Source organism: Aythya fuligula, chromosome Z (genome assembly GCF_009819795.1).
Source record: "Aythya fuligula isolate bAytFul2 chromosome Z, bAytFul2.pri, whole genome shotgun sequence".
In the NCBI taxonomy this organism is placed as follows: domain Eukaryota; kingdom Metazoa; phylum Chordata; class Aves; order Anseriformes; family Anatidae; genus Aythya; species Aythya fuligula.
In genome coordinates, this window is record NC_045593.1 from 21,453,230 (window position 1) to 21,465,332 (window position 12,103).

General features: G+C 40.7%; 1 protein-coding gene across 2 annotated transcripts in view; it reads left to right on the forward strand.

The window, feature by feature from the left end:
- The window catches only part of ZSWIM6 (zinc finger SWIM-type containing 6), a 112,533-nt gene that overhangs the window by 53,860 nt on the left and 46,570 nt on the right, over window positions 1-12,103 (forward strand). For both annotated transcript variants that reach the window (XM_032206075.1, XM_032206076.1), the window contains exon 2: window positions 7,706-8,062. In XM_032206075.1, coding sequence (XP_032061966.1) covers window positions 7,706-8,062 — 357 coding nt within the window. The remainder of the gene's footprint in view (window positions 1-7,705; window positions 8,063-12,103) is intronic.

Consider the following 12,103-nt stretch of genomic DNA (forward strand, 5'->3'; position numbering starts at 1 on the left):
AAGCAAGTGATCTTCTGAGTTGCTTAAAACAACTGATGCTCTCTAAATATTTACTTTCACGAATGTAAGAGCAGCCTATTCCTTGCTGTGTTGCTGTAAGGATATTTTAATGAAAGCAAGAGGTTTGATCTCAACTTTGTTTGGTTTTGTTACTTTTCCTCATTTGCCATATTTATACTTGTGCTGTAGCACATAAGCATAATTTCTCCCCATGAATGCCGTGATGTGAAAACCAAGTAGCAGCAAGCGCTGAAGCAGCATCACCTCGGGTGATAGCCGGGGCTGGGAGATGAATCTCAGCTGCCTGCTTCCTGCAGGAGGGATGCCAGCTTCTGCCCGCCGCAGAGGAGCGAATTCCCCCCCCAAAAGCTAGCAACGAATGTCTTCCTGCTGATCCTCTGAAGACTGGTAGTAATCAGTCCTTGTTCTTGGGTTCCCAGAGCATGTTCCCGGGATGTGGATCCTTCCAGACTGTTTGCACATCCTGCTGTCTCAATCTGTTCCCTTTAAAAAAAAAAAAAAGAGGCAAACAAAAAAAGGGCCTGAGATGTTCACCTGCATTGTCCTGGTTTCCTTTGTTTCCCCCTAACTTGGTATCTTTGTAGTGAAACAGAGTGAAGGTTTATTTCTCAAAATGTAACTGTAGATAACTAGTTTATCCTAACCTTTTGTTTCTAGCTTTTGTTATGGCTGAGTGTAAACCTGGGCCTGCTGTTTGCCTACATTTATATTCCACGACAACCTATAAACATCTTAGTGTACACTAGCAGGAGTATCTGGACAGCCTGATGAGCTAAAAGCACAATTATGTTAGTGTAGCTCCGTCTCTAGCAACTTTCTTACATTTTAATTACCCTTTTTTTTTTTCTCCTTACCCTTCATTTTGAATTTACTTCCAGTTTTTCTTTAGTGCCAGTCTAGTTTGATGACTCCCACTTCACATTTTCACTGCAGCAAGCTATTGTGTTATGGTTCCAGCCAGTTTCCCTCAGCTCAGATAAACAATTACTTCTCCCTCAGAAGTTTGAGGCTTACCATATTCCATGCATCATAAATCATAAAATGTTAATTTGCACACATTCTATGAAGCGTATGATTTCTTTGGCATTCTTAATTTGTTAATAACCATCACATGATCTCTGTGGGATATAATATCGGGAAGAATTTTCGGATATATAAATTAATCTCCTGTCTGCTGGTGTCTCACAGCAAACAGTACTTTTGTACCCATCAGCTGCAGCTTTTCCAGGGTTATGCAGAGCTTTTTTTTTTTTTTTTTTTTGCTTTTTTTTTTTTTAAGTTTTGTTTGCTTTTAAGGTATGGTGTACTGGGAGAGGATCTGTTAAAGTCTTAGGAAAGAGGAGCAAAGTTTGTTTTAAACCAATACTGCTTTTTTTAAAAAACAAAACACAAAACTTGTATTGTATACCTGCTGGAGTGGCCTGCAGCCATTGACTGCCTTCTTTACCTAAGAGGCATCCGTCAGCATTCACAGTTACAGAGGTTGCTCTGTGCTGTATTCAACCTTTAATTGAAGAGACTTGATTGCTTCTGCTCGGATGCTGCTCTGTGGGCAATAAGCGTTGCTTGCTGTATCGTCCTAGATGATAATCTGAGCATCACTGTGCTAGAGGCAGACTTCTGTGTTATCGCTGTCCAGAAGGAGAATTTTTATTGTTGTTTTTGTTTGGTTTTGTGCTTTTTTTTTTTTTTTTTTTAAGGTATTTCTTATTTACACCAAGACTTCGCTGCTTTTCCTTTGGCTGCAAAGGTAATGCTGCAGACTGGGGCTGACTGTATACGTGTCAGATGGGTTGGGGTGCAGGTGGCTGTCTGGGTTTGCAGAGGTGTGACCTGAGCTGGTGAGAGCCTGGTTGTGTGGTTCGTGTGGGGTAGGATGGAAGTTACAAGCCATGGGAATTTAGTGGTGGAACTTCAGAGGACCCTCGAGGCTGTGCTGATGGGGAGCAGGCTTGGTTTGGTTCCTTGCCTCCAGCTCCAGGCAGCAGGAGCTGCTGCAGTCACTGTCAGTCTTAAAACAGGGCTGATAAGGCTGCTGGGCTGGGGAAGGCTTTTTGCTGTGTGAACAGCCTTTCCCTTCCCTTAGGTAGGAGCAGTCTGGATGTACACATCCCATCCCATCCCACCCCATCCGCAGCTGTGGGTCACCCCTCTCGGGCCGCAGCATCAAGCGCTGGCGTGTGAGCAGCGAAGATGTGCAACTCCAGGCTGGGGCTCCTGAAGGAAGTCCCGGAGGAAGGCTGCCTTTAAATAAGGCTGGTGCGTTCGCAGCCTCGGGAGGAATAAATCAGGCTGGCAGCAGCACAGCACACACGGCCTTGGAGGCGCGCCAGCAGTCGCGGGTGCTGGGGCTGTCAGCGCGGCGGGTGCGTGGGGCTGTGCGCCGCGACCTGCGCCCCCCCGCGCCTGCAAAAGCCCCGGAATATCAAATCCTGGCTGATGTCTTCATCAACACAAGTCACTGGGTCCGGGCAGGTGTTTGTGGCTGGTGCTAAAGTCAAAGTGCAGTGGTAAAGTCAAATTTGTTCTAGCAGCGCTCCCCACATGTAAGTTACTCTATGCCCTGTACATCCATTACCTCCCTAGATCATCTTAGGCACTGCCCATGTTAATTAATCCTTTTTTTTTGCGCTCCTCATTACTTCTGCACCCGCATATTTAAGGTTATTACAAGAAGGCATTTTCCATTTGAAATTGGTGTTTCTCTGGTTTGTAAGTGGGCTGCTATCGCTACCTCTGGGCTGAGTGTTGGCACACACAGTTTTGACTTCAAAATAATTTCACAGTGTATTGTTGATCTGTTTTTAGAGTGGTCCAAAGTCCATACAGAACTGAACATAGGATGCTACTTTGCTGTCTTAGAGGAATACCACTTCTTAAAGGCAAAATCTGAATGAGGTAAACGTAGTTTAGACTTTTGGTTGTCTTGGGGAAAAAAAAATGCAACCACTGATCTAAGTTGTGAAAAAAATAGCTAACGGGCACAGCTGGAAACTACTTCCCACAACCATTTCTTATTGCTGTTTGGTAGGCAAGATGAAGCAGAAGTGTTTTTCACTGTACACGGTGATTATGTATGCCAAGTAGTATAGTAGTCTGAATAAGTCCTAGCTGGCAGGCCTGCAGGTTCCTTTAAACAGCTGTTAGAGGGCATGATTCGGGTTGCCTGTCTGCGTAGGTCTGGCTTGTTGAAAGACCCCCGAGCTCTCTGAACAAGGTCTTCCTTTCCTTTGCTCTATAAGCAGCCTCAACTCTTGGTCTTCTCTGAGCTTGGAACAGCTCCTGGGATTTACAGAATAAGTGTGTGTAGATGGTACTTGTAAACTGCTGGAAAACAGGGTTAATGGAACAATGTTAGGAACGCTTCCAACTTCCAAATAGAGGTAATAGCATGTTTCCTAATTTTAAGGTACTGTATGAACACTGGATAAGTTGTATATGGTGTTATCAAAAAGTATGTGACAGCGAGCTACTCAAAGTCACTTTTTCAGGATGTGGGAAATTTTCCTGTTCTGACGTTTTTGTATTTTCTATAAAGGATAAAAAGTACCACTGGTGACGCATGTTTGCATTTCAGGCTAGGTTTTCTACTGTAAGTGTGAACTTAGTGTTGTCTTTTTTTTTTAATTGATAGAATTCTTGATAATGATGATATATTTTTAATGTAGGCAATGCAGATTTCATTTTTTTCTTAGAAATTTTGTTAAAGTACTATTATTGTGCATAAATAAGAACAGTCTATATTTAAATCTGTCAATGTGCTTGTTTTGATTTCATGTTATTAGCATTTATGAAACGTCAGCCAAAAAGTTTTTTTTAGTTTTATTCAAAATATTTTTTCAAATAAAGTTCACTTTATAATGGCATGTTGTATTGTTGATTGAATCACAAATGGATCCAGGTCCATAGCTTGATGTTCTGGTAGTTTTTGCTTGTCTTGTTATCTTGAGAACACATCTTTGGAGTTGGATATATTGTTGCTCATTGGTGTTGCTTATTTAGTGCAGTAGATGTGCTGCTTATCCTGTTAGAAAAGTGGAACTTGCTGTTTAAAAATCTGCTTTTGACTTGAGAAACTGAACGGCAACCTGCTGCTGCGTCTACGCGTGCCGTTTCTCCTCTTTATTTTCTTACATTTTGAAGTTTCCTTTGTTTTGTTGTAAAGTATTTATTTTCCATGACAAAACGCAGAAGGACATCTGGAGAGTTTGTACGTATGGTCTTGCTACTGCATAGTGAATTTTCATTTATCAGACAGTTCCACAGTCCCAGACTGTTTTTAGTTAATAGATGGGGCACTGTCAAACAGATTTTGGCAAAAATTACTTCGTAAAATTCAGCAACTTCGTGTTTTCATCCTGATGGCACTTTGGCACTGTCCCCTTCCAAAAGTATGGCAGCTGAAAGCATTATTTTTTGGCTGCTAAATCGTCTTTGTGGTGAGCGTTCAACAGAAGCAAAATTCCTTTGCGAACGAGCTTCTTTTGGTTCGTTGTCTTAATGCTCTCATCGGCTTTCTAAACCCATTTTTTTCCGGAATGCAAAGCCTCTGCATATTGAAAATATCAGTAGAGCTTGAATTACGGGCCACGTGCTGTTTTGAAAACATTAAAACATCTCGAAGTGCAGCAGCTGAAGGGAAAAGGTGAAACATGCGTGCTCTATAAATAGCTTCTGTAGTGAGCACACCCTCTTCTGCCTGCAACTCTTCTGTTGTCTCTAGGTAATAATGAATGAGCGATCTGTTTTCAAGGTGAAACGCTGGGGTTCTTGGCACTTTTTCCCCCCCTCTGTGGAATGGATAAATGTTTCCAGCAAAGGTTTGTGAATTTGATTAAGAGAGGAATTTTCTCTTTGTAGAGGAATGCCTGTTGGAGCGAGGGGTTGCAGCTTTTAGCAGAAGAGACTTTGTGCTGCTTTGGATCTGTCAGTGAAATGTCAGTACCTTCCAGTCCCAGCACAGATTCCCTCTGCCTTCCTCAAGGAGCACTTCACATCTCTCTTCTTGGCAGCCTGGAAATTGCTGCTGACAAAAGCTTTTTAGCAGAGCACCATGAGTCAGTTTTCTACCTGCTAAAAACTTTTGATACGTTGTCTGGAGATTGTTAGATGGTTGTTAAAAAGAGATAAAGGCTATGTCTGCAGGAGGGGAACAGCCCTCCCCGTTCAATTACAGCAGCCCTACTAGGGCTTTAGAGGTGAAATTTCCTGAACTGTCTTTTCTGGCACATTGAAACCCTTTTAAAGGTCATATTTTACTAACAACAATTTCCTTTTTTCAGAGTATTTAAAGAAAAGAAAAATCATGCTTAGTAATTGCCAGGCATGGTGCATCATTGCCACACGGTTCATGCAGAGCTGCTGCATTTGGGGCTGCAAGGGCAGGTTGATCTTTCTGGTTAAATCCTGGTAACATAAGAAGGGAGGGTTAGGTAACTCAGCTGTGTCAGTGCCGTCATTGTTTAGACCAGGATCTCTGTTTATAAATGTTGCTGCTTGTAAAGTGAATTCTCAAAATACCTGTGTGGAGAGAGAGCAGGGAGCAGTGTGTGTCTGCGCATGAGTAGGGGCTTGGAGGCAGTTCTGCTGTTGACTCTATGCCTGGACATCCCAGGGGAATTTTAACCTTTTCGGTGCTTTAATTACAGGGTGAAAAATTAAAACTGGTAATACTACTGGAGTGGCTGGTTGGGCATGTCTTCTGTTTGTCTTTGTAGAAAAAGAACCAACAAATTTTTTTCTATAGGAATTAATAGTTCAGCTGCTTATTGAGAGTAGGAAGGAGGGGATTGAGCCTCTTCTGTGTTCAAGTGTTAGGCTTTTCCTCAGATCATAGATGAGAAATAGTTTTATGTGTATGTCACAGGAAACTGATATTCAAAAGAAAAGTCACCCATTCAATTTCTTTGAGACCACTAATCCATCTTTCATATACTGGGAATTAATCTGAAATATAAACAGAGCTGGCTAAGTTTAAAGTCTCTTTTTTTTTTTTTTTTTTTTTTTTTTTTCCCCTGAGACACTTACAGGAGCAAGTCACAACTACTTAACAACAAAAGGGAAGACGGACGAGTTGAGGGGCAGCTCCACTCCCCTTCTCTGTGCAAGTGTTGAGGGGAGCCAAGAGCAACACAACGAAATGCTCAGGCTTGTTCAGCCTCCCTCCCCTTCCCCTCTGTATTTACAGTATACCGCCTCTTCAGTTTCAACTCTAACCACTTAAACCAGTAAACATCCTCGCACAAAGTCTAGGTTAGTGTGTGCAGATGACCTCCTTCAGGGTAGGGTACGAGTGCTGCAGCCAAATGTAATCCAAACAGTGATGCTGACTGCAGAACCTGCTCTGAAATATACAGCACAAACAAATGGAAAAAATGAGAGATTTTCCTCCTCATTTCCTGTAACTTGAAGAGGTTTTTTTTCTTTTCTTTTCTTTTTTTTTTTTCAAAACAGTTGGAGATTTGGACTATAGCAATGTATGTGTTTCTTTTTTCACATGTTTTTTGTCATACTGCTTCATGCAACTCTTTTGTTTCACAATCCTAAATTAATTTTGGACTTTAAGTGGTGTGGTTTTATATTAATTCCATTATAAATAGTTAATGTATAACACTTAGAGTGCTTGTTCCAGATTTTGTATGCACGCTGTTCAAGTTTAATACTGATCCAGCATATGAAATGTGGTTGTATTTCTGTGCATCCGTGCCTCTGAGTTAATGCATAAGTCAAGATCAGTGTCATGCTTATCTAAAATCCAAAAGAAACACCCAAGTTCTGCTGATCAGTGAGACAGTATTAAGAGCAAGGCCTAAGTCTTCATCCTGGAAAAACAGAGGTGGATTTGGGTCTGATCTCCAGAGGACAGTGTTTGAGGCATTGGTTCAGATGTGTTCTTTGTCAAGCACTGGCATCTTTGCTGAAATGAGCATCTTGATTGTCACAGACCATGACTTAGAATATAAGAAAGCCTTGCTCTTTTGCATTGTGCTTTATCATGCTGACTGGAAAACAGACTCATAATGCAGACTCGTGTTGTGGTGCTTGTGCACCTCATTCAGTGCTGTAAATCTGATTTCCTGTGTGTTGGTAACTGCAGCAGTTTCTATCTACAAGAAGCTATGCAGCCGCAGCTGCCTTGCTGCATCCTTTGTATGAAAGTGAGCTTTAGCATCACCTTAGTGGTGGGAGAGTTGAAAGCAAAGAGGTTAAGTGACTTGTGTAAATGAACTGTGTCAGAGCGGAGATTAGGACTAGGGTTCGTGCCACTAGAGTGCACTACTTCCCTCTTGCTTATTGAGAGAATGGTTAAATTTGCTGGTAGGTGCAATCTCCCTGGTGTAGGGTTTGGAAAATTGCTGCCAACTTGCTGAGCTACTGGGAGTTTCACAGCTATTGGTTACCAAATAAATGTTTTTCTTACTGTCAAGCTTTTATGAACATTGTGATAGAGTGGCAAAGAGGGCTTGTAAACTGGGTTTTTACCTCCCTTAGATTTTGTTGGAAATGAAAAGGGTATGTACAAATGAAAGAGTTCATCATATTTGTAATTAAAGTCAGGTTCTTTAAGATGCATAATTTCTAAGAAATAGATAATGACTGTGCTGAGTATTTAGTTAAATGTAATTGATAATGAGTTTATAGTATTTTTCTCAATAACTTAAGTGCTTTCTCTTTTCCCACACAGGTTTCCACTTGAGTGGCACAGTGACAGAGCCTGCAATGCAATCGGAGCCAGAAACTGTTTGCAATGTAGCTATCAGCTTTGATCGTTGCAAGATTACCTCAGTGACCTGCAGCTGTGGAAACAAGGACATCTTTTACTGTGCCCACGTTGTGGCACTCTCTTTATACCGGATCCGCAAGCCAGATCAGGTCAAACTGCATCTTCCCATTTCAGAGACACTCTTTCAAATGAACAGAGACCAACTACAAAAATTTGTACAGTATTTGATCACAGTGCACCACACAGAAGTTTTGCCAACTGCTCAAAAATTAGCAGATGAAATTCTTTCTCAGAATTCAGAAATCAATCAAGTCCATGGTAAGTTTTGATGCTTGTTCTTCCTTTTGTCTTATTTCCTCCTTGGTTTTGAACATTTCTGTGGCATTCAGGAGTATGACCTCCTGAGGTTCATTCCAGCCTGAGTGCAATTCTATAATGTTTACAAAAGAGACTTCTGTTGCTGAAGATTCACTTCAAGATGTTTAGAAAGTAAAAGTTACTGGAAAAGAGAAGAATTCATAAGCAACGAGCTTGATGTCTCCAATGCTGTTAATAACATGGCCTGATCTACTTCACACTTGTATTTTTCTGCTCTGAACAATGTCAGTGCTCTTCTTTATATAGCCACATTGCTCAAAGGACGAACCTACCGACTGCATCTTTTTGCTACTCTGTTCTTAAATCAATCTTTTTAGGTTTTTGTTGTGTAATTTTGTTTTAGTGGCAAAGTATGCAAGCAAGGAGGTGTTATTGGTCTGTTTCGAACATTAAATATGCTTTTATTATCCTTTGGGAATCAGTTTTTATATGAAGTTAGGAGAAATGCACTGAAATACAAGATGTGTACTTTTCTGGTTACTGTTGCAGCAGCCCACAGAACCGGCAAAGGTCTCTCTACCTTTTCTGCTCTTCCTGTTGCACATACTTTTAATGGCTTTCAGTTTCTTGTGCTGAACATCTTAATTTTTTATAGGGGTGTTGGATGCGACTTGGGGCTTCTGAGGTGATGCTTGTATGGACCCCAGTAGAGTAAAAGTGAGTGACTGTGGGTTTGAGTTGACCCAGCTAGTTTACAGTCCTGTGTTCCTGTAAGGTCACCTGATAAAAAACTCCAACATGAGCAGTGCTGTAAGCCTAAGTGAAATTTGGAGGGGAAGAGTACATCTGTTTTTTTTGTTTGTTTGTTTTTCATTGACAGGAACAGTATTTTTAGATATTTAAGAGGAAACAGTGCTCTTGCAAAGAATTTGCAGTAGAAACACAGCCAATCTGCCTTAACGTTAGCAAATGTGTGGGGCTTCTTCTCTATATTCAGTCTAGGTAGAACAAAAGAAATGAGTCGTTCTGATAACGGGGCTCACCTACAGTCTAGCCCTTTTCCTTAGGGTCCAGCGACCCTCACAAGCCCAAGCAGGCAGTGCTGCAAGAAGATGAGTTTCAGGAGTAGTGTTCTTTTTTTTGGATATGGGGTACTTGGATGTGGCCAGAGGCCAGACTATGCTTCTAGCTGTTGTGGAGCAGAATGAGAATCTGGCTGGCAGAGCTGCCTGGTGCCAGTGGAAAGAAAGGGAAGCTAAAGCAAATGCAGGGCATTAAGCAATAGGGGAGGGTTTTCCGATGTTGTAAGCTGAAGACATGCATAGCATAAGAGCTGGTAATAGCCTGAACATAGGGAATTAAAGGAAAGGAAGGAAGAATTATGGTGTGTATGTGAGTGATGCAGGGAAGACTAAAACAGTCAAGGGTGATTAGAAAAAGGGGAAGGGAGGGGTGGGAAAGGAAGGACAGATGACAGCTATATATGGCTATATTAGCTATGCAATGACTAATATGAGATGAGAAACAACAGAAAGGATGTTGCAGGGAGTGCTTAAGTTTGATCAACTTTGTAATTATTCTAATCACAAGCGTGCTGATCTTTGTCACCTATTTCCTTATTGTCAGAATATCTTGTTACTCATTAGTTTTTATTTTTAGAGAAATATTTAATATTTGTCACAGCCCAAGTAGCAAAAAGAATTACAAAAATAAAAATCACAATAAGTTTCAGTAGGGTATTTTAAAAATGCCCATTGAACTAAAATGTTTGTCTTGTATGTGTGTTGCTGTCTTCCCAGCAAATGAGATTGCAGTTTGTCTTTATTGACTATTGGGGTTTCTTAACAAAATACTAAAACTAAAGTAGAAAATCCAGATAGCATAAGAAAGGAAACTGCCATTACCAAAGAAAGCTGGGTTACAAAAGAGGATCTCTAGCCTCCTGCTCTTCCTTCCAGACTCCCATAAAACAGTAGTCTGATTTGATGTTGGGTTTTGTTTGGTTGGCTGGTTTTTGTTTACTATTTTAAAAAATACAGGATTCTTTCAAGGAAAAAGTAACTTCCATATAGCAAGTGAGGATTCTTCCTGGATACATAACTATAATTCTGTTATTTTGATCTTTAAATCCTTAAAACCAAAAAAAGTTATCAAAAGAAATGGGCTGGTTTTAATAACATAGGTCGATGAACGTAAGATCACCATTCACTCTCTCAGATCTCCTGTGCTGCAGATGTTCAATTTGTAACATAAAACTGTCCTGTATACCTCGCTTGCTTTGAACAGTTTAAGCTCACTAAAATATTGTTTGAAGTGGAATTACATTGAACACTGCTCGGAGGCACAGGTAAGTCAGAGGAAAAACTTACAAAAACTTGCTTATGAAATTAAGAAGAGACCTGACACACAGAGAAACACCAGAAACAGCTTTAAAAAAAGGAAAGTCCTGATTCTGTAGTTGTGTGGTGAGGTATTCTTCAGTGTTACCTAGAGAAATCTTATTTCAGGGTTACTTTATCCATTTTTTTTTTCCTCTCTTGGTGGCTTCACTAGTTCTGTTTTTTGTATTTCCAGCAATAGGCAAAAGAAATCAGCTCTGTTGACTACCATTTATTGTTTTATAAGAAAGATCCATGGCTTTGAAGAGCTCTGACCACAGCATTTTTGTTGACTTGCTTATGAGCTGGCTGGGGAGATGAAATAACTGTGCAGTACTTTCCTTGCACACAAGGTGAATTGGGTATTTATTCATTTGTTCAAAATTCTGTCTTGTGCAGCATTTGATGACTGCTTTCAGCCACTTCTGGGGTTAACTAGTGAAGTGAATTACACTGCTGACACAGGTTGTGAAATGAGAAATCCCTCTGAGATCTGATATAAGTGATTGAGATAGATACCCCGTCTTTCTTTCTGACTTTCTGAGCCTCACTCCAGGAAGAAATCAAGGGATGCTCCTGGAAGGAAGCATGGGAATATGTGGTCTCTTCACTAAATTCAGGAAAGCTGAATGAATTAGTGGGAATCATATCCTCTGTTTGCTATGCTAATTTTCACTTAGTAGTAGTTATGCTACAAGAGGGTTTTACATCTTTTCAGGGCACAAAAGCACTTCTTACAATTGAGAAGATCTGTTGTATCTGATTTTCACTTGTGACACTGCTACAGCTGTACAGGTTCCTGATCCCAAACATGGAGATGTTCAGAGTCTTAGTCAGGTGTACTGAGGACGACTGTAGGTGTTTATACCAATACCCAAAAGTCTGTGCTTCGTAACAGGTAGCTGCACGTTACGTCCAGCCGGGGATGCTGACTCTGCAAGTTGGGTGTAGATTTCCATCCTACTTAGCTGAGGCTTTTCCTCTTATTTTTTTTGTACTTCATAGCAGAGGAATCTGGCAGGTGTGTAAGGCTGTACAAATAGTCAGGACAATGGATTATCAACCAGGTTTGTCAGCTTGTACCTGGCTTTTCCTAGGTGTGTAACCTTCACTTAAATATAGAGTGGTTGCAAAATCAAACTATGTCCCTGAGATTTTGAGTGGAAATAGGAAAGTAACTGCAGGATTTAAGGGGGGGGGGGGGGGGGGAGGGGAGGATCAGTTTACATATTAATATCACATTAGAATTGATTTGTAATTATGTGCATAGTGGGAAAAGGTCTCTTACTGGTATAAGGACAGCCTAACAAAACAATTTCATTTTTTCATTTAAGTTATATTATACCTTTTGTGTTTAGTGTCTCTTCTTAAAGGACCTATATGTATTTCTCCAGATTTTTTCCCGTTCTCTAATTAGATACAGAGGACAAGTCACTCGTTTACATAAAGCTACATGCAGATGAACTCAAATTTAATATTGAGGAACTGGGAGCAGCAGTCCCTGGGTACTAACTTCTGTATTTGTCCAGGCAGATCTATGTATACACCCCCTGCAAAGATTGATCTGTAACGTGTACTAGGAGATGCAGTGGAGGCATTCAGGAAGGCAGCATCTTATCAGAAAAAGATTTGATTTTAAAAGAAAAAAAAATCCCATTGCCTG